At 50.5% G+C, this 19618-nt stretch overlaps 2 protein-coding genes, 1 long non-coding RNA gene and 1 pseudogene across 12 annotated transcripts; 1 reads left to right on the top strand and 3 right to left on the bottom strand.

Moving 5' to 3' along the window:
* Window positions 1-1052: 1052 nt before the first annotated feature.
* Window positions 1053-3389, bottom strand: LOC103877064. The gene is made up of 4 exons (XR_002516750.1): window positions 2566-3389; window positions 2244-2355; window positions 1623-1729; window positions 1053-1501 (listed from the first exon to the last, which is right to left on the bottom strand). It is a non-coding gene; the product is annotated as an uncharacterized LOC103877064 (long non-coding RNA).
* A 4288-nt stretch (window positions 3390-7677) lies between these two features.
* Window positions 7678-15529, bottom strand: C14H2orf81 (chromosome 14 C2orf81 homolog). Of its 3 annotated transcripts, XM_021924986.2 has the most exons (4): window positions 15427-15529; window positions 9519-9749; window positions 9217-9430; window positions 7678-8994 (listed from the first exon to the last, which is right to left on the bottom strand). In XM_021924986.2, exons 1-4 carry the CDS (start codon window positions 15442-15444, stop codon window positions 7757-7759), a joined length of 1701 nt encoding a protein of 566 aa, XP_021780678.1. In that variant the 5' UTR covers window positions 15445-15529; the 3' UTR covers window positions 7678-7756. The 3 variants fall into 3 exon arrangements, with proteins under 3 accessions (XP_021780678.1, XP_009182730.1, XP_009182731.1); XM_009184466.3 differs by having other exon boundaries at window positions 7678-9430; XM_009184467.3 differs by having other exon boundaries at window positions 7678-9430; window positions 15140-15472.
* On the bottom strand, window positions 9894-12430 carry LOC110741081 (annotated as a pseudogene). Its single transcript, XR_002516749.2, has one exon. The product of XR_002516749.2 is annotated as a high mobility group protein HMG-I/HMG-Y-like (transcript).
* Window positions 15530-15581: 52 nt separating the features above from the next.
* On the top strand, window positions 15582-19604 carry WDR54 (WD repeat domain 54). 7 transcript variants are annotated; one of them, XM_017947652.2, is made up of 10 exons: window positions 15582-15737; window positions 16014-16269; window positions 16735-16797; window positions 17180-17246; window positions 17339-17407; window positions 17716-17843; window positions 18720-18820; window positions 18919-19072; window positions 19263-19337; window positions 19419-19604. In XM_017947652.2, exons 1-10 carry the CDS (start codon window positions 15625-15627, stop codon window positions 19548-19550), a joined length of 1158 nt encoding a protein of 385 aa, XP_017803141.1. In that variant the 5' UTR covers window positions 15582-15624; the 3' UTR covers window positions 19551-19604. The 7 variants fall into 7 exon arrangements, with proteins under 7 accessions (XP_017803141.1, XP_017803140.1, XP_017803144.1 ...); XM_017947651.2 differs by having other exon boundaries at window positions 15583-15737; window positions 18919-19081; XM_017947655.2 differs by having other exon boundaries at window positions 15583-15737; window positions 18919-19081; window positions 19489-19604.
* The last annotated feature ends 14 nt before the right edge of the window (window positions 19605-19618 follow it).

Below are 19618 nucleotides of genomic sequence, written 5' to 3' on the forward strand. Positions count from 1 at the left end.
CTGAATTCTCTCCCTCTCTTGGTATACTGCCTGTTCTGTACCTACCTTTCAAAATATTTTTTCTTTTGCAATAAATACTCTATGCTGCACTTCTTTTGCTGTGTGTCTCGTGTTTAAATTCTTTTAAACTAAGAACTGAGGTTTCACACAGCCATCAACAGATATACACATTTTAAAATATCATTTATAATAGCATAAAAATGAGAGTGCCTGAATATAAATGCAGTAAAACTTCTGTGCAAGATCTTTGTGGATAAAATTATTTAAAGTTTTGTACAGGTATTAAGAAGATTTAAATAGATATGAGTCAACCTTGTCCACGGTTGGGAAGACTCAATCTCATAAAAATGTCAATCCTCCCAAGTAGATCTATAGATTCAATGCAATCCCCAACAGGGTGTGTGTGTGTGTGTGTGTGTGTGTGTGTGTGTGTGAAATTCAAAGAGCTGATTCTAAAATTTATATATATGAACAAGGATCCCAGAAAAGGAGCAATGGGCTCATACTCCCTAAATTAACTGGATCACCCACAGCAGGCTCAGTATAATACTAGCTGGGAGACAACACCCTATGAGGTTGGGGTGCTGTGCTATAGGATGTGGTACATGGCTTAATCCAGAGGTCACTGTGTGGGGCTGTCTTCCCCATAGGCAAGAAGCACAGGTCTGGGAATCAAGAGGTACAAATGAAAGTTTCCCTTCTTACTGGTAACCCTAATGCTCCCTGGAAGGAGTTTTACTTCAGGTCACCACAACCCGCCATGACACTCGGTAGGTTGGGAGATCCTAGTGCCTAAAGGATGAGTACTTCCACCAGCGAACTGGCAGTAAAGTGGAAGATTAAACTGTGTCGATTATTCTTTTTTTTTTTTTCTTTTTGAGACAGGGTCTTGCTCTGTCACCCAGGCTGGAGTGCAGTGGCGCAATCTTGGCTCACTGCAGCCTTGACCTCCTGGTCTCAATGCAATCCTCCCACCTTACTCTCCTGAGTAACTGGGACCACAGGAACACATCACTCTGCTCAGCTAATTTTTGTATTTTTTCATAGAGATGGGGTTTCACCAAGTTGCTCAGGCTGGTCATGAACTCCTGAGCTCAAGCAATCTGCCCACCTCGGCCTCCCAAAGCATTGGGATTACAGCTGGCCCCTGACTATTCTTGGCTCTCAAGTCATCAGTAAGCCAACAGGCAGAGGAAGTGGTCATTATATTGGACAGTGATTGGTCCTAGAAGCCAGCAAACAAAGGGCATAATCAGAGTAAGTGCTGGAAGTTAGAGGAAGGGTGGCAAGTTAGGGCAGAGGTCACAGAGGGTCAGTCCATCTTGACTAGGCTTGTCAGTCGAACTGAGGCATTACAGAGGCTCTCAGCAACATGAGGATCCTGAGAGGCTTTAATGGGAAGAGTTATCACACAGGAACTGCTGAAATATTTTCCAGAAATACCATCCTGCTCCTCTGCCAAGCTCAAGTAGAGGACTGGGAATACACTTTATTTGAGATCCTGTTGGGAGGGAGGAGCAAAAAAGAAGTCATGCCAGGCAAACTTTGGCCTGCTGGGACACACTGAGAAGTTGAGCCCTGCCCCATTCCTCTAGGCCAAATCAGTTCTTTCCCCTACCCACCTTCATGAAGAAGCTGACAAGCCAGAAGAAGAAGCAGTATGGCCGAGAGAAATGCCTCATAATCCCCATGTACAAAACACCGGGCTCCACAACATTCACAGTCATTCCTAAGAAGGTGAGACACAAGGAGAGCGTAAAGTGAAGAGAGAGGAGGATGACCGATAAAAGGGGTTAAGTAGGGCCGGGCGCAGTGGCTCAAGCCTGTAATCCCAGCACTTTGGGAGGCTGAGACGGGCGGATCACGAGGTCAGGAGATCGAGACCATCCTGGCTAACACGGTGAAACCCCGTCTCTACTAAAAATACAAAAAAAAAAAAAAAAATTAGCCGGGCATGGTGGTAGGCGTCTGTAGTTCCAGCTACTCGGGAGGCTGAGGCAGGAGAATGGTGCAAACCTGGAAGGCAGAGCTTGCAGTGAGCTGAGATCCGGCCACTGCACTCCAGCCTGGGCAACAGAGTGAGACTCCGTCTCAAAAAAAAAATAAAAAATAAAAAATAAAAAAAAGGGGTTAAGTGTAGTTCAGCAGCATGCAAATGAGGGAAGGGTCCTTCCAAGTCTGTTGGGTAGTGTTGATCAGCGACTTGAGGGTGGTGCAGGGGACACTGGTGCTCCATAGCTTACCTTAATGGTATCCAAGCCAGTAAGGAAGAATAGGTATTGGAAGTGTTGGGTGAACTGCAGGAGGAACACGATGGATGATGCTGGTATTGAAAACACCAGCAGGAAAGAAATACTGTGGGAGATGAAAGAATGGGAAAAGGTTGAAATGATGTGAATACAGGATTGAGAGAAATAGAGGGTACACAGATGATAGTTGGAGTGGAATAAAATCCTGGTTTGGGGGCACATTGGGAGTACTTTATGGCCAGGACATGTTGGAAGGAGATGCGAAAGGTTGGGAGGTGGTGCTGGGACTGGAGTAAGGGGTGTCAGAGGCAGTTACCTGTTCCTGGAAGTCTCTGGGCAAGCTCTCCAGTGAATGAAGTCAATAGCAGTTTGCTGCAGTCATAGTTTTGGTTAAAGGTCGAAGGGCCTCCAGCCTGTCAGGTGCCCCTCATCAATGTACCCATGTGCATACTGAACGGAAGACACATTCACCCCTGGGGCTGACTCTGCCAGTTGTAGGGCCCCTGGGTAGAGATGAGAGGGACCATACTCCTTCAATCCAAGTTCTAGAGTAAACTCCCATGCTCACTCCCCAACCTGCTTCTCCAGAAGATAGGAGAGCAGGGCTCTCTAAGAAGGGGCAGTGGGGCCCCTATCCAGAAATCTGGGCTAGGCATACGAGAGCTTAATATTAGCTGGGACCTCATTTTCATTATTAGCTGCCTTCCTAATGATCTTTTTCTTCTTTCATATTAGTGTTTAGAGTTTTGCCTTGCTTTTCTTGTACGTGCTAGTTGAAGCTAACTTAATTGATCCTCATTTATATGTTTTATTTCACTGATGGCTAAGAAGGGGAAGGAGAAGCTGGAAACACTGTGAAAGTTGCTTTCATGTATTTATACATTAATTCCTTCATTTAGCCATCCCACAAATGTTCATTAGGCACCTGGAATATGGCAGACACTAACCTAGGTGCTAAGGACATAAGGGTGCTAGGTTTGGGGGAAAAGAAATATGTGTGCAGAGATACTTGAGAAAATATTTTTAAAGAAACAAAGCTAGGGAAGGCCATCACTGGAAAACTATTGACAAGTTTAATATTAAAAAACAAAAACAAAAACAAAATTACAGTCTTAAAGTTAAATCTTAAAAAAATGTTTAAAATAGTACATAAGTTTTAGTCTGTTCTCACACCACTATTAAGATGCTACCTGAGACTGGGTAATTTATAAACAAAAAAAGTTTAATTGACTCACAACTCTGCATGGCTGGGGAGATCTCAGGAAACTTATAATCACGGCGGAAGACAAAGGGGAAGCAAGGCATGTCTTACATGGTCGCAGGTGAGACAGAGAGCAGGCAGGGGAAAATTGCCATTTTTAAAACCACCAGATCTTGTGAGATCTCTCTCAATATCACAAGAACAGCATGGGGGAAACTGCCCCCATGATCCAGTCACTTCCCACCAGGTCCCTCCCTCCACATGTGGGGATTACAGTTCAAGATGAGATTTGGGGGGGGACACAGAGCCAAACCATATCAGTAAGTATACAAAAAAATCTGGATTGGCCGGGTGTGGTGGCTCATGCCTGTAATCCCAGCACTTTGAGAGGCCAAGGCAGGTGGATCACCTGAGGTCAGCCTGCCCAACATGGTGAAACCCCGTCTCTAGCAAAAATACAAAAAATTAGCCGGGCGTGGTGTTGGGCGCCTATAATCCCAGGAGAGTGAGGCAGGAGAATCGCTTGAACCCAGGAGGTGGAGGTTGCAGTGAGCCAAAATCGCGTCATTGCACTCCAGCCTGGGAAACAAGAGCAAAACTCCGTCTCAAAAAAAAAAAAAAAAAAAAAGGCTGGATTATATTAAGTATAAAAAATAGTTGTCACATATCAGTTTACAGTATTGTTTTTAAAATGCTAAAACTATTTCAAGGCTTACACTGAAATTAAGAATCACTCAGCAGGAGGCCAGCCTGCTGCATGGGCTGCTTCCAACACCTGCGCCTTGTCTCCCCAGGAAAAAAAAAATTAATATAAAATAAAATTTAAAAATTACAAATTATAAATGAAAAACTGAGCAGGTGGTATTTAGCCAAAATTTGCTGGAAAGAAAATTATTCTTAAAGAAGACAATGGACTTTAAATTTGCAGACAGTGACATAGAGAGCAAAAGCACTCTCTGCTCAGTTGGAGAGACTGATCCTCACAGAGCAACATCAGTGCAGTCACAGAGATGTGTCCAAGGGGGCTAATGGAGCCCAGTAAATGGGGGTGACTGGGGGAGGTGAAGGTTGTGGAAAGATCCACAGCAGAGGTGATATCTGTGCTGCATCTTGGCAGGTGAACTAAAGTTAGCCAGGCCAACACAATGAGAAAGGATATCCCAGGTAGAAGGAACCATATGTGCAAAAACACAGCAAGAGGGTGAAAAAAAAACCAGACCATGGTCCAAGAGCTGCAGATTGCCTGGCTGGAGACTAGGAGGTGGGTTAAGGAAGGGCAAAAGGCAAGGCTCTCAGCCAGTGGAGGGTTTTTTTTTTTTTTTTTTTTTTTTGAGACAGAGTTTCACTCTTGTTGCCCAAGCTGGAGTGCAATGGCGCAGTCTCAGCTCACTGAAACCTCCACCTCTCAGGTTCAAGCAATTCTCCTGCCTCAGCCTCCCGAGTAGCTGGGATTACAGGCATGCACCACCATGCCCGGCTAATTTTGTATTTTCACTAGAGATGGGGTTTCTCCATGTTGGTCAGGCTGGTCTCGAACTCCCGACCTCAGGTGATTAGCCCACCTCAGCCTCTCAAAGTGCTGGGATTACAGGCATGAGCCACCACGCCCAGCCTAGCACAGGGCCTTCTAAGTGTAGAGAAGGGGCTTAGAGTTCATCCTACAAAGGAGAGGGGTACCTTCAAAGGATTTTAAGCAAGAAAGTGTCATGATGAAAAGTGATTACTAGATGTGGCAGTGGGGATAATAGATTAGAGAAGAGGAGACAGGAAAGAAGTTTAAGAAACTGTCACTAAGCAAGATGCAGATAATGTCATGACATGTTACAATTTGTGGAAAGGGACAAAAACAATCATACTTGCAGGTGCATAGAGTTTTGCCTTTGTTCACTTTCCAGTTCGGATTAATTTAGTTGACCACGAAAGGATACGTGAGACCCTGAGTTGCCTCTCGGCGGGGGAACAGGTGGTTGATGTACAAGAAGAGAAGAATAGTTTAAAAAAAAAACAAAACTCTCTATATCCTTTTGTACACTTTCAATTTTGTACTTTGGATATGTATTACCTGACCCCCCCAAAAAAAATTGCTTTTCTTTTAAAGAGGCTATCATTGCAAGGGGATGAGTAATTTTTTTTAAAAAAACAAACAAAAATAATAAAGGGGCTATTCTACAATCTAAGAGAAAGCATCCGGGAGAATGTGCCTGCCACCCACTCCCCGAACCTTTCCCCGGAGGAGCCAAACTTTCTCAATCAGAAAGGGCCTCTTCAAAGGACTTAGGCCCAAGGCAGTAATGCATCAACTGTATCACCTGTATGGCCTACACCTCTGGCCGACCCTGAGAAAATAAACTGGGTCTTCTTGCTTTCTCTGTTTCTGATGCCTAGTATCCCCCTCAAGAAGCCTTCGTTGCAAAAACTGACTGTACTGGTCTGGCTGGAACTAGGGGATGGGAGAAGGAGATCTGGGATCTCATATCCCCTTGCTGATTATATTTTGGGCTGAATGATTCTTCTACCAGCCTTCTAATACTGGCTTGTGCCAGCTGGGCCTCCCTGATGTGTAACACAAAAAGTGTGTTGGGTCACCACTCAGCAAGCAGTTGGGTGCCAAGAGGCAAGAGGTGGTCCTGGGAGACAGTCACTAGAATGCCAGGGGTACAGGGAAGAGGGGCAGCACAGAAGGTGCCCATCCTTCCTTACCTTGGAGTAGATTTGTGAGCAGAAAGGGCCCAACATAGTTAGTGACAAAGGTAAGATCCAGGCCCTCTGGGGTAAGTGTCTTGGGGAATCCTGGGAGGAAATGAAAACACTGGCATTGAGTGATAAAGGGACCACCTTGAGGGAGACAAGGTCTGGGAGGGACATATTACCTTCAGCAGAAATGCCACAGGGGCACGTACATGCAAAGATGGGGGCAATGAAGTTTAAGGCTATAACTCAATGTTGGCTTTTTAGGGGAGGGTATGGATTAGTGTGTTCTGGTAAGATTGCATACGTTAGGCTTTGAGGACACCTGTTTTAGGGTTCCTGAGCTAGAAAGGAGGCTGCAGAAAGGTGTTTGGAGAAGCAAGCCAAGGCACATACCAGCATTGTTTACCAGCAGATGTATCTCAGGATTCTCCTGTAGAAGCCTCCGGGCAAAGCTCCGAATAGAGGTCATGGAGCTAAGGTCCACCTCACCAAGCAGGAGGCCGTTACTGTTTGAGGCTGCTTGAATCTCAGCCAGGGCTTACTGTCCACATTCCCTGCTCTGACAGGTAAGGATCACTTGGGCCCCACACGGAGCTAGGTCCTGGCATACAACCTTCCTGATGCCTGTGGGAGGACAGCTTTGGCTGGGTGGTGACTACAGCGAATAAGGGACACTCTAGGGGAGGAACCAGGGTGTTGATAGTGGATGCTTCTCCCTGCCTTCCCTGTGAGAGTTGTTGTAGGCTGAGGACCACAGTGAGGATTCAGGGTGGCAGGAGCACTCATCACTGCTGGCCCCAGTCACTATGGCTGTTTTCCCAGTCAGATCTGTGGAGCAGCGCTGGAGGTCCCAGGGATGAGACTTCTGCCACAGCAGCACACATAGTTGAAGCAGGAGGACCAGAATAAGGAAGACAGAACCAGCGCCCCAGACTAGGATGCTGAGTGCAGCCCACAGCAACACAGCAGAAACTTCCTGGGCCTGCTGGGGAAATGCTGTAGGAGGAAGTGGGTGCAGGATAAATCTGGGCAGAGTGGAGACCAGCAACGAGGCAGGTGTGGAGCCTGAGATAAAATTTAAGGAGGCACTGACTCTGGAGTTTGTTCAATATACTGTTTGAATTTGAGAGTTCCTCCTTAACTCCAAAAGTGAAATTTGGATTTGCAGTCTAAGGTGAAGTGACCAAGCTCCAGGGACGGGGGAAGCAAGAAATCAAGTTCTTCATATCTCGAATCACTCTTTGCTTATGCAGGGCCATCTCCTTCCTCCCCTACTGAAAGGAGACTCCAAGTTCTCTCTACATAGCCAGACCTGCTGGCAGCCCTTCTTTGTACTCCTTTGGAGGACGGGGATTTCTCTATAATACCTCTGCGATGGGCCAGTTTTGGCCCTAAAGCAGGGTCTCCTAAGGGTGGCGAGAGGATTATTTCCTGAACCCTGGTTCTATCTTCTTCTAGGCCTGCAGGATAACTGCTCCCCTTGGAGTTCAGTGAGAGGGTAGACACCCTTGGAAGAAACTGACAAGAGACATCAGACTAGTTCCTAAGGCAACTCAGGTGTTTATTTCTGGCAAGCAGAGGGAGGGGCCTGTTACCACTGCCAGAGGCTAAGGGATCAGAGTGAGGCAGCGGGCTTAGAGGAGTGTGACCACACTTTGGGGGTTGAGTTCTTCATTAGCTGTGCTACGGTCACCTGGGGCTTTGGGGCACCTGTCTGGATGGGGTGTTGCTCAACAGGAGGAAAGGTGCTACCTTCTTTGTCCTCTTGTTCAGGCACAGCCGAGCTGAACAACATCTGGGTGCTCCGGTTCCACATGCTCACACCAGGGGCCAGCTTCAGTGCTTCTGGCAGCAACAGCGGCTTCCACATCACCTGGGAAGTGGCTTCAAGGACCGGGGGTGTGGTTCGAGGCCATCTGCCAGGATCCTGGCCCTCCCTGTCTGCCAGCTCCAGACCCTGTGGAGGCACACGGGTCCGGCCAGTCCACAGCTCGCCCAGCAGCTCGGCCTCCCCCTCCCAACCGCTGGGCCACCTGGCACTGGGCCACAGCTTGGGGCTAAGGCTGCGGGCCACATCAGGGAGCACCGAGTGTGTGGTGAGGAAGCGGATCCTGGAGTCGGGGAGTGACAGCTTTGACCTGAAGGATGGTGACGATAGGCCTAAATTTAAAGTGGGGAACTGGAGTGCGGGGCCCGAGTCCAAGGCACGGAAAGGAACGCCTGGCCGGAGAGGGAAGAACGCTGCCGGGGAGACACGGGTGCTGGGGCCGAGGGCTTGGAGTTCGGCCCGGGCCTTGGTCTTCTCGCCCCGCTGGCGTCCGCGGTAGGCTTCCAAGGGGCGTGTTTGAGAGTCTGGGACCAGGACCTCAGCCACAGGGCACACCCAGTGGCACGGGAGCCGCGCAGGGTCCAGGCGCTTCACGGCCGCCTTGCGGCGCATCCTGTGGTGCTGGGCGCTCAGCCGCACATCCGAGGATCCGGCCCGCTGCTGCTGGGAGGACGCCGAGGGGTCGGTGGCGCTGCCCACAGAGGGGCAGGACTCCGACACGCCCGAGGCAATGCGGGGCACCCCCTCCGACCTGGGTTCCAGCCGATCCCCAGCCGCGTCCAGTTGGGGCATGCAACAGTAGAGGTCCTCCAATGACAAATGGAAGTCTAGCGGCTGTCCCCTCTGGGTTAAGGCCTGGGAGCTGGCCACCAGGTACGGCTCCAGAGAAGGGTCGGCATCCTCCGCAGGCGCCTCCTCCACCGACAGTTGGAAGCTTGCGCTCAAGGACCCGGCCGAGGAGAGGCCTCTAGACTGGCCGTCCGTTTCCTCTACAGGACCGCCGGGCCCTGCCTCCTGAAACAGCTCTGACGTAGTAGGAGGGACAGAGGTGACTTTCAGCTCCGGAGAAGGCTCCCAAGATTCCATCTGCTCCTGGGAGCCTCGACCCATCCATGACCTTCCTAAAGGGATCTGGTCCACGCCCCCAGGGTCCTGGGGAAATGCACTCGGACAGTGAGATGTCGGAAAGGGGAGAGCAGGAGTAGGGGCAAAGGAGACCGGAGAGGTTCCTGAGGAGTGTACTTCACCTTGGAAGTTCTCCAGGCCCTCCGAGGTGGGCGCGTGCAGCACGGGCACTGAACCCTGAGCCCAGGAGTCTGTCGTGCATGCTGAAGGTTCCTCGTCCTCACCCCATGTAGGGTCCTCAGCCACTGCAGATTCTCCCTCGTCCCGGGCCAGGAAGCGCCACTCCGTGATCTGCAGCATGGCCTCTCGGGCCTGGCTGATGGTGAATGGAATGCACTGCGGAGGCGAGAGAGGGTCTCTCAGGTCGGCAGGGAGAGGCGGGAGAGGGAGGAAATGAGACTGAAGGACCCGAATCCCGGCCCACCTGCTGAGTCAGGTAGACTTTGAAAGCAGAGTCCATGACTCGAGCCAGCAAGTCGGCCAAGATGTCCCCTACCACGTCCTCGCCCTCCTCGAGGGCGGTAAGCGCCATCCACTCGGCCTCATTGAGCCGCCCAGGCACAATATCCACCTGCGGCACTGGCACAGTGGGCGGCCGTACTTTTTCCGCCTTGGACCGGGTCACCCCGCGGTCTCGGACCTGCCTCTCCTGCCTCTGTGAGAACAAAACAGGGCAGTCAGAGCAGGAAACCAAGAAGTGGAACGTAAGAGTAGCTGTAGGTTAGAAGGAAGCTTTCTCCAGTTGTCTAGTGGGAAGGAAAAGGGCGAATTGAGGAAGAGCCCATATGTGACTGATACTTAGTAGATGTTTCACCTAATAATTTTCATTAACAGCCCACTAACCACAATTGACAGATAAACTGAAGTGGGGAGGCTGAGGCAGGAGAATTGCTTGAACCCGGGAGATGGAGGTTGCAGTGAGCAGATTGCGCCACTGCACTCCAACCTGGCGACAGTGAGACTGCGTCTCAAAAAAAAAAAAGAAAAGAAAAAAAAAAGAAAAAGAAGAAAGAAACTGACAGAAGTTAACCATCCTTGCTTAGGAGCACACAGTGAGCAAACTCAGGCAATGTGAAGGTTTAACTTCATGGGCCTTATACCAGTGCAAAGTGTTCAAAATTCTTCAGTGTTCAAAGTACTTGAGAAAGACAATTCAGTAAACAGTCCTGGAATTATTGGTGCTATTTAGAGTCTTCTCCACATTTTGTTTTCCAGAAAAGGATTTTTTTTTTGTTTTTTTTTAAATTCAAGTAACTGCAAATAGGAAACCAGAGGGGGAGCCCCAGGCTGGGACAAATAATGGCTACCCCTCCCTGACAGACCAGGGGAAGGAGGTGGCCCCTACACCCTTTATGGTGGATTCGGGCCCCCTTGCTCTCTCTGGGGCAGCATCCTAGGGGCAGGACCCCGACTGGAGTAGTCGGTCACCCAGCCTGCCATGCCCCAGCCCCTCTTCCCCACGAAGAGTAACTTGGGGGAGGGGATCATGTGCAGAGCAGGAGGCAATGTGGATGAACAAATATTTAGCGCTGGTAGCAGCAGCAATGACGGATGTCAAAGAATGGAACGTTGTACCAAAAACAAAACAACTGTCTGGAGGTAGTTTGTGAACAAAGGAAAAATGGAACCAGAACCTTGGGGGGTGGCAGGAGCAGGAGGGTTGGGAGTGGGAAGGGTGGTTTCCTTGTTATTGGTGCCCCATCTGAGGAGGGGGAAATGGCCAAGTGGTAGAAGCAAAGTAGGGGTGGGGGAGCAGCCCCAGCCCATCTCAGGTGGCTGCCACAGGGCTCATGGGCCTCACCTGGACAATAGGTGACTGCATCTCCATCACTGCAATATGCACTCAGTACCCAGGCAGAGGGTAAGGGGGCTGGGGCCACTGCAAAGAGGGAGTAGGGGACTCACACCCCTCCTGCTTTCCTGTAGCCAATGGGGGCTGTCCAATCTAGTGCAGGGACTAGGGAAGGTGGTGAAGGATGAAAGGTGTGAGCCTCACATGGTGACAAAGACAGTTTGGCTGGGGGAATCCTGGGGGCCAGCACCCCCCTCCATTGGCCACACCTGCTGCTGCCAGGACAGTGGAGTGGGGTGTCCCAGAATGGGGGCTTGGGCCCCTTTTAAGGCCAGGGGAGCCCTCCTAGGCCCCTCTATGGGAAGCCAGAGGGAACAGTGGAGGAGCAGAGAGGTGGCCCCCAAACCAAAAGCGCAGAGAGCAATGTCCCCACCACCAAAGGAGTGGGGACGCAGCAGGTGCAGGGTGCGGCTAAGTGGGACATTAGCTTTGTCCAGGAGGGCACATATGTACGAGTGGGTGGGCGGGGGTTGGGGGTGGGAACAGGCCAGGGGAAAAGTCCTCCCCACTCAGCCCATAGGGACCCTGCAGCGGCTGGTGTGTTGTGTAGTGTGGTGGTGAGGGCCAGGTGGAAGATGGGGGTGGTGGCAGGAGGCAGTGGTGATGGTGGGTGTCGGGAGGGGGTGGAGGGTGTGGCGGGGTGGGAGTGGATCAAAGCTGTCCAGTCCCAGAAGGAAGCTGCTCCTTCGGTGAGGACTCCTGCGAGATGCCCTTCTCTTCCTCCTTCTCCAGTTTTTTTGGTCTTTCCCTTGGTTTCCTTCCTGGAGTTGTGGTGGTTTTCTGGGTCTTAGCAGCACCCTTGTTTTTGCTTCCCTTTGGTCGGCCCGAGGTCTCTTAGGTGTTGGCATTTCGCTGGGCTCCTTCTGACTCCATACCAGCGATGTCCCGGGACTCACCGGAGGCTGCTGGTGGGGCCTACCACGGCCCCGCTTCTCAGTGCCGTCCTTTTTCTGCTTGGAGGCCAAGGACTGGCTGGACTTTGAGCTTGACTTGCTCATCTTCCCTTCTCTAAGGAGCAGGTGTAAGAGTGATGGCTGGGATGGGCGAACTCGGCCGCCAGCCTGCGGTGCATGCTCCGGTTTGGCGGGAGCGGCGGTGCTGGGCGCTGAGGCCCGGCCAGGCTCCACCGCTGCCGCCGCTGGTCGCAAATGCGGATGCCTTCCTGGAGCCGCACCAGCGCCAGAAATAGCCCAGGCTCGGAGTCCCCCTTAGGACAGCGCAGCCCCGCCTCAGGGGAGCTAAAAAGTTCTCTACATTTTTTTTTTTTTTTTAAATCAACTATTCTTATCTCCATTTTATGGTAATTTACCCAGTATCACACAAGTAGGAGGTAGTGAAGTCAGAATGCATTCACATGCAAGTCTGACTCCAGAGCGTCTCAACCAAAGACATTTGCAACAAATATGAAAAAAAGATAAATATCCCGAGTAAATTAAAAGCTCATATTTAAAAAATGGCCGGGCACGGTGGTTCATGCCTGTAATCCCAGCACTTTGGGAGGCTGAGGTGGGTGGATCATTTGAGGTCAGCAGTTCGAGATCAGCCTAGCCAACATGGTGAAACCCCGTCTCTACTAATAATACAAAAATTAGCCAGGTATGGTGGTGGGCGCCTGTAATCTCAGCTACTAGGGAGGCCGAGGCATGAGAATTACTTGAACCCAGGAGGCAGAGTTTGCAGTGAGCTGAGATCATCCTGTCGAACTCCAGCCTGGGTGACAGAGCGAGACTCTGTCTCAAATAAATAAATAAATAAATACTAATAAAATAAAAAATAGAAGAAGAAAAATGGCCAGGCACAGTGGTGCACACCCATAGTACCAGCTGCTTGGGAGGCTGAGGCAGGGAGATTGCTTGAGCCCAGGAGTTCAAGTCCAGCTTGGGCTACATTGCAATAAAAATTTAAACTATAAGAAGAAAAACCATTTGAGATCCCAAAGATAAGCAAAGGACGTGACATTTCACAAAAGAGGGGCTGTAGATGACTAATAAATACAGTATTGAGATTCTGATTTCTAGTTCATCAAATTAGAAATTATTTTAAAAACAAGAATACTCAACATTGGCAAAGGTTTAGTGTGACATCATGCTGCAACAGTATGCATGAAGACATCAAAAAATGTTTTCACTTCTTCAACCCTGCAATTTCAGTTCTATAAATACAACCAAAAGGCATTTTCTGAAATGAATATAAAAATATATTCTCCAGGCCGGGCACGGTGGCTCAAGCCTGTAATCCCAGCACTTTGGGAGGCCAAGACGGGTGGATCACGAGGTCAGGAGATTGAGACCATCCTGGCTAACACGGTGAAACCCCGTCTCTACTAAAAAACACAAAAAACTAGCTGGGCGAGGTGGCGGGCGCCTGTAGTCCCAGGTACTGGGGAGGCTGAGGCAGGAGAATGGTGTAAACCTGGGAGGCAGAGCTTGCAGGGAGCTGAGATCCAGCCACTGCACTCCAGCCTGGGCAACAGAGCGAGACTCCATCTCAAAAAAATATATATATATTTTTTGGTTCTTAATATATATATATTCTCCAACAAATTCCCTGTGGTATTTTTATAATAGCAGAATATTGAAAATATGTCTTTAAAAAGAGAATAATTGACTATGCTATATATACTGAAATATTACGCAATGATTAAAGGTAATCTTTTCTGTTTGTTTTTGTTTTTGAGACGGAGTTTCGCTCTGTCACCCAGGCTGGAGTGCAGTGGCAAGATCTCAGCTCATTGTAACCTCTACCTCCCAGGTTCAAGCAATTCTCCTGCCTCAGCCTCCTGAGTAGCTGGGATTACAGTCGCCTGCCACAAGGCCCGGCTAATTTTTTTTCTATTTTTAGTAGAGATGGGGTTTCACCATGTTGGCCAGGCTTGTCTTGAACTGGCCTCAAGTGATCTGCTCACCTCGCAGGCGTGAGCCACTGACCCAGCCATTAAAGGTAATCTTTAGAAAGAATTTGCAATGGCATAAAGCAAATGTTTATGATGTAATATTAAGTGAAAGAAGCAGGATACAAAATTACATATCAATTATGATTTCGTATATGTAAACCACTATGTGTTCAACAAAAGGAAAACATCAAAATGATAACAGAGTACATTTCCTTCCTATGCTCTTTTCTATTTTGTAAGTTCTCTACAATGAGTTTGTTTCCTTTTGTAATCACTTAAAAAAAAAAAAAAAGACTAGTCCCCAAAACTCACTTTAGGGACATAAAAAGTTTACAAACAATCTCTTGGGAGCTCCCTCAATTCCCCACAACAGTCTCCCTGAACCTGGTTCCTTCCAAAATGCACCTCCAAATGTGATCTTCCCAAACCTTTGCTTATTGCCCTGTAAAACCTTGTCTCATATCTGTTTCCTAAAATTCATTATCTCCCCAAATCTGCTGTTTCCTAAGTCTTGCACTGAACTCAAAATCCCTTAAGTCTCATTACCCCATCCACCAGTGAGAAGAGCCCTGTGGCAAGCACCAGGAGTGGCCCACAGCCCAAGCCAAGCTTGACTAGAGCAGGGCTGACTGGACTGGGTAAAGAGAGTTGGTTCCTTAGACCTCCCCTCCCAGCTTCGCATCTGACACCCGTGATGGTGACCAGAGGGGACAGAGATATTTTTGCATAAAGGCTCTTCAAATCCGTTTTCTTTTTTCTTTTTCTTTTTTTTTTTTTTTTTTTTGGAGACAGTCTCTCTTTGTCACCCAGGCTACAGTGCAGCGGCGCCATCTCGGCTCACTGCAACCTCCGCCTCCCCGGTTCAAGCGATTCTCCTGCCTCAGCCTCCCCAGTAGCTGGGACTACAGGCACCGCGCCACCACACCCAGCTAATCTTTTGTATTTTAGTAGAGACGGGGTCTCACCATGTTGGCCTGGCTGGTTTTGAACTCCTGAGCTTAGGCAATCCGCCCGCCTCAGCCTCCCAAAGTGCTGGGATTACAGGCCTGAGCCATTGCAACCGGCCCCGTTTTCTTTATTTTAAAATTGATTGGTTCTTAAACAATTTAAAATTGATTGGTTCTTAAACAATTAAACAATTGATTGGTTCTTAAACAATTCAGAGGCTGACTTTCAAGTGCAGCCTCTGAATTATTTAATATATTTCTTCCTCTTGAAATTCTCGAGATAGATTTTTTGTTATCTTCTCTCTCTAAATGCTTATCCATTTAAATACGCACCACCATGTTAAGAGACTTACTACATTCATTAGCTGTTTCAAAATCCACTTCCCGTTCTCGGGCTCTACACCACCCACTGACCCTTTCCCTCATGGCCTGAGTGTGACAAAGCGTTTGAGTGGGCACCGTGCAGCTGTAGGTTTTCTGCCCGAGTACCGACGTGGCTTCCTAGGTCATCCAGAACTCCCGCGCGGTGGGCGGGGGCAAGTAGGCGCACTGGGCGGCCCAGAGCCAGCCCACTGTTCCCGACACCGTCCTTAACGGCCGACCCTGGCTCTGGTATATCCCCAGCTGAACTGAAGCTCACCGAGCCTTCGTGCGCCATAGCCAACGCGGTCGCAGCAACTCTGCCGTTTCTGCTGCGTCCCGGCCGCGCCGCGGCCCAACAGTCGCCTCGGCAACCACGCGCTCGGGGTCGCTCGCCCCGCCCACAGTTGCCCCGGCAACCGCGCCACGTTCCGGCCGCTCACCCCGCCCAAGGGCCGTGCGTACGTGCGTCGTCTCTATGGTGGCGGTGGATTTGGAGGGACCCTACGAACCAAGAGTCAGGCGAGCCGATCTGGGGGCTGCGGGTGTTACTTCTGACCTAGGCCGGGGGCTTCAGGGATCCGAGCCGAGGTAGAAAGCCTTGGGGTCTTCATCACACTTATTTGGCTCGCAGGCTTGGGGCCATCGGGTGGTCCTGTGTCATCACCATTCCTCCTCTGCGATTCCCCCGTCGCCCCAAAACAGCCCTGGGACTCCCCTGTCTTGCTCCTCGAGACCCTCCCCACGCCATGTGACCCTCCCCCATCACCGTCGTCAGGGCACCCCATCCTGTGACCCAGTATCAGGCATCTTCCGAAATGCTCGATGATAGCCTCCCTCGGACATCTCCGCTGCGTCTGTTTGTAGCGCGCCTGGTGATTCGGAGGCACCTCCCTACAGGATGTTCCGCTGGGAGCGCTCCATTCCCCTTCGAGGCTCGGCCGCCGCCCTGTGCAACAACCTCAGTGTGCTGCAGCTGCCGGCTCGCAACCTCACGTATTTTGGTGTGGTTCATGGACCAAGCGCCCAGCTTCTCAGCGCTGCTCCTGAGGGTGTGCCCTTGGCCCAGCGCCAGCTCCACGCTAAGGAGGGTGCTGGAGTGAGCCCACCACTTATCACTCAGGTGAGGCATGGAGTTAGCAGTGATGTTGCTGAACCCAGTCCTACCCCCAGCCTTTTCTCTCCAAACCTTCAGGAACAGGCATGTTCTAACCTCAGAATCTCCACCTTTCTGCCCGGCGCGGTGGCTCACGCCTGTAATCCCAACACTTTGGGAGGCTGAGACGGGCACTTGAGGCCAGGAGTTCGAGACCAGCCTGGCCAACATGGTGAAACCTCTTCTCTACTAAGAATACAAAAATATTAACGGGGTGTGGTGGTGTGCACCTGTAATCCCAGCTACTTGGGAGGCTGAGGCAGGAGAATCGCTTGAACCCAGGAGACTGAGGTTGCAGTGAGCCGAGATGGTGCCACTGCACTCCAGCCTGGGCAACACAGCAAGACTCCATTCCCCCCCACCCCCCGCCAAAAAAAAAGACTCATCTTCCCTGCTTTGATTTTCTCCCTACACTGATGCACCTCCCTCCAGGTCCACTGGTGTGTCCTCCCCTTTCGAGTGCTGCTGGTACTCACCTCACATCGAGGAATACAGGTAAGAAGAGGACTCTCCTGCTTGCCCCACCAGAGCCTTCTCAGCTCCCCTCCAGGCTTCCAGACTCTTCCCCACTTGCCTCTGAACACTTCCAAACTTTTCACATGCTTGGCCCACTCACTCTTTTTCTATTTCTTCAATCTTTCCATCTTTTCCAGTTCCCAAGTGTCACCTCCAGTATCTGCCCCTTTACTAGCTGTGTGTTCTTACACTATTAACTTCTCACTCTCACTGTTATCCTCTGAAAAAATTAGGATAAAAATAGTACCTACATCCCAGATTTGTTTTGAGGATTAAATGGGCTAAGGCTAACATGGATATGTGAAGTACTCAGCAGAGGTCAGTTGGGTTATGCCCCCTGGTTCTTGCCCTTGTCTTCCAGATGTACGAGTCCAATGGCTACACCATGGTCTACTGGCATGCACTGGACTCTGGAGATGCCTCCCCAGGTACCTGCAGGACCAAATGGGGTAGGGGCAGAGAGTGTTTGCTAGGGCTGCAGGAAGGGATATTTCTGATCATTCTTCCCTTTCATATTCAGTACAGGCTGTGTTTGCCCGGGGAATTGCTGCCAGTGGCCACTTCATCTGTGTGGGTGAGGGAGCCAAGGGTAGGGCATGGAGGGGTGCTGGAGCATGTGGGTTGTGGCCAGGAGGATAATGAGGGCCTGAGGAAACTGTGGAAAGTTAGAGGGAAGGGTGGAACTGGAGTGGAATCAGAGACTCCAGTAAACCATGGAAGGGTTCAGAGGATCAGGGTGGGATAGGATGAGGATGGTGAATGAAGGGGCATGGCTGTTGGAGCAGTGAGAGGGGGTTTTGTTACTATGGTTTCTGGGATGGAGTAAGTGTTGAGTATGGTGGCTGGAGACCCAGGTGGGTCAGGAAGTCATCACTGGGGTACTGGTTCTGGCTATAGGAACATGGTCAGGCCGGGTGCTGGTGTTTGACATCCCGGCCAAGGGTCCCAACATTGTACTGAGCGAGGAGCTGGCTGGGCACCAGACACCAATCACAGACATTGCCACTGAGCCTGCCCAGGGACAGGTGAGTGGAATTCCCCTACCCAGCTGGGAGCCTTCCCCAACCTGGGAGGGAGGGGACCTGGCTCTGAGTCTTGGCTCTGCCACTAAACAGGTGGATTGGCAAATCTGCATTTTCCTAGTCTTTAGCAATCAGGTTCGGTGATAAAGCCAGAGATACTTTACATTTATGTAGTATTTTATAGTTAACTAAGGCTTTATAATACTGATGTGAAATGAGGAGTTGGAACAAATGGTTTCTAAGATACTTTCCAGCTCTGAAATGTGCAGCCTCCTTCTCTAGGGCAAGTCCCACCTATTCAGGCCCAGCTCCAGTGCCATCCATCCTCTCCAGGAAGCCTTCCCCATATTCTAGCTCCCACTGATCTTAGCTGAAACCTGAATTGGCACTGCCCTCAAAAGACAACTCTTGTCTCCCCAATTAATTTGCAAACCTCTTGAGAGGAGGGTATTTTCTTATTCATATTCTCCATTGTACCTGGCATAGGGCTAGGCCCATGGGCTGTGTTGGCTGCCTGGTGTTGGGGGTGCAGGGGCCCAGGGTCTAGTCATGACTGTGACTGGTTCACTACAAGACCTCCAGAAGGTCATGACACTGTGGCCTCAGTTTTATCATCCATCCAGAGAGGCAATTATGCAGCCCCTCCTAACGTGTTACTGGGGGATGGGACTCCACGAAGAAATTCAAGGAAAGCAGTTCATGCTTCCTAAGGGAACGCTGGTGGTAGGGGTGGTTTCTGATGGGTCTAGCTAGTGAGACCCATCTTGCCCTTTGCCTGGAGAGGCAAAGATGCACACATTGCCTCCCTTCCCCTCCTGCCCTGTATACAGGACCATAGCAGGGGAGAAAGGGAAGGGCTGATCTTGCCTTTCCCTTCAGGATTGTGTGGCTGACATGGTGACGGCAGATGACTCAGGCTTGCTGTGTGTCTGGCGGTCAGGGCCAGAATTCACATTATTGACCCGCATTCCAGGATTTGGGTAGGTGAGGCAGAAGGGGTAGAGGGCTTCCTGAGGTAGCTTCAGGTTGGGGAGTACGATTTGATCTGGCAAAACAAAGTTGGGTGTCACCCTTGCAGAGTGCCGTGCCCCTCTGTGCAGTTGTGGCAGGGGATCATAGCAGCAGGCTATGGGAACGGACAAGTGCATCTGTATGAGGCCGCCACAGGAAATCTACATGTCCAGATCAATGCCCATGCCCGGGCCATCTGCGCCCTGGACCTGGCTCCTGAGGTGGGCAAGGTCAGTCTCCTCCTCTGTCCCTACATACCCTTTTTCCTGGCAGTGGAATGTTGAGAGAACACCACAGGCTTGTCTTCGCAACTCAGTATAGCCCCCTCCCCGGGGCACCTCGACTGCGGATTCCATCTTATACCTGTCCCCTGTCAGGGCATTCTGACTCCCCCCGCTTCCTCTTCCACAGCTACTCTCTGCAGGTGAGGACACCTTTGTGCATATCTGGAAGCTGAGCAGAAGCCCAGAGAGTGGCTACATTGAGGTATGTGTCATGGGGTGGGTGGAATGGGGGGGGGGCCCAAGCATGGGGCAGCAGGCCCTGACCAGCCCTCTGCTCTCCCAGGTGGAACACTGTCATGGTGAGTGTGTCTCTGACACCCAGCTGTGTGGTGCTCGATTTTGTGATTCCTCAGGCAGCTCCTTTGCCGTAACTGGCTATGACCTTGCGGAGATCCGGAGATTCAGCAGTGTGTGAGAAGAGCAGCCTTCCTTTGTCCCTGTGGTATTCATAAAGTACCCACTCCACCCAGCGTTAGTCTGATT

This window comes from Papio anubis, chromosome 14, assembly GCF_008728515.1.
Source record: "Papio anubis isolate 15944 chromosome 14, Panubis1.0, whole genome shotgun sequence".
Classification (NCBI taxonomy): domain Eukaryota; kingdom Metazoa; phylum Chordata; class Mammalia; order Primates; family Cercopithecidae; genus Papio; species Papio anubis.

What these genes read in the sequence shown, in the direction of transcription:
- C14H2orf81 (XM_009184466.3), bottom strand. An exon ending in AAGTCTACCTGACTCAGCAG is followed by an intron (nt 9,431 to 9,518) that starts GTGGGCCGGGAT and finishes TCGCCTCCGCAG; the next exon opens with TGCATTCCATTCACCATCAG.
- WDR54 (XM_017947651.2), top strand. Translation starts at nt 15,625, where the DNA reads ATGGTGGCGGTGGATTTGGAGGGACCCTACGAACCAAGAGTCAGGCGA. An exon ending in CTGAGCCTGCCCAGGGACAG is followed by an intron (nt 17,844 to 18,719) that starts GTGAGTGGAATT and finishes CTTTCCCTTCAG; the next exon opens with GATTGTGTGGCTGACATGGT. An exon ending in CAGAGAGTGGCTACATTGAG is followed by an intron (nt 19,338 to 19,418) that starts GTATGTGTCATG and finishes CTGCTCTCCCAG; the next exon opens with GTGGAACACTGTCATGGTGA.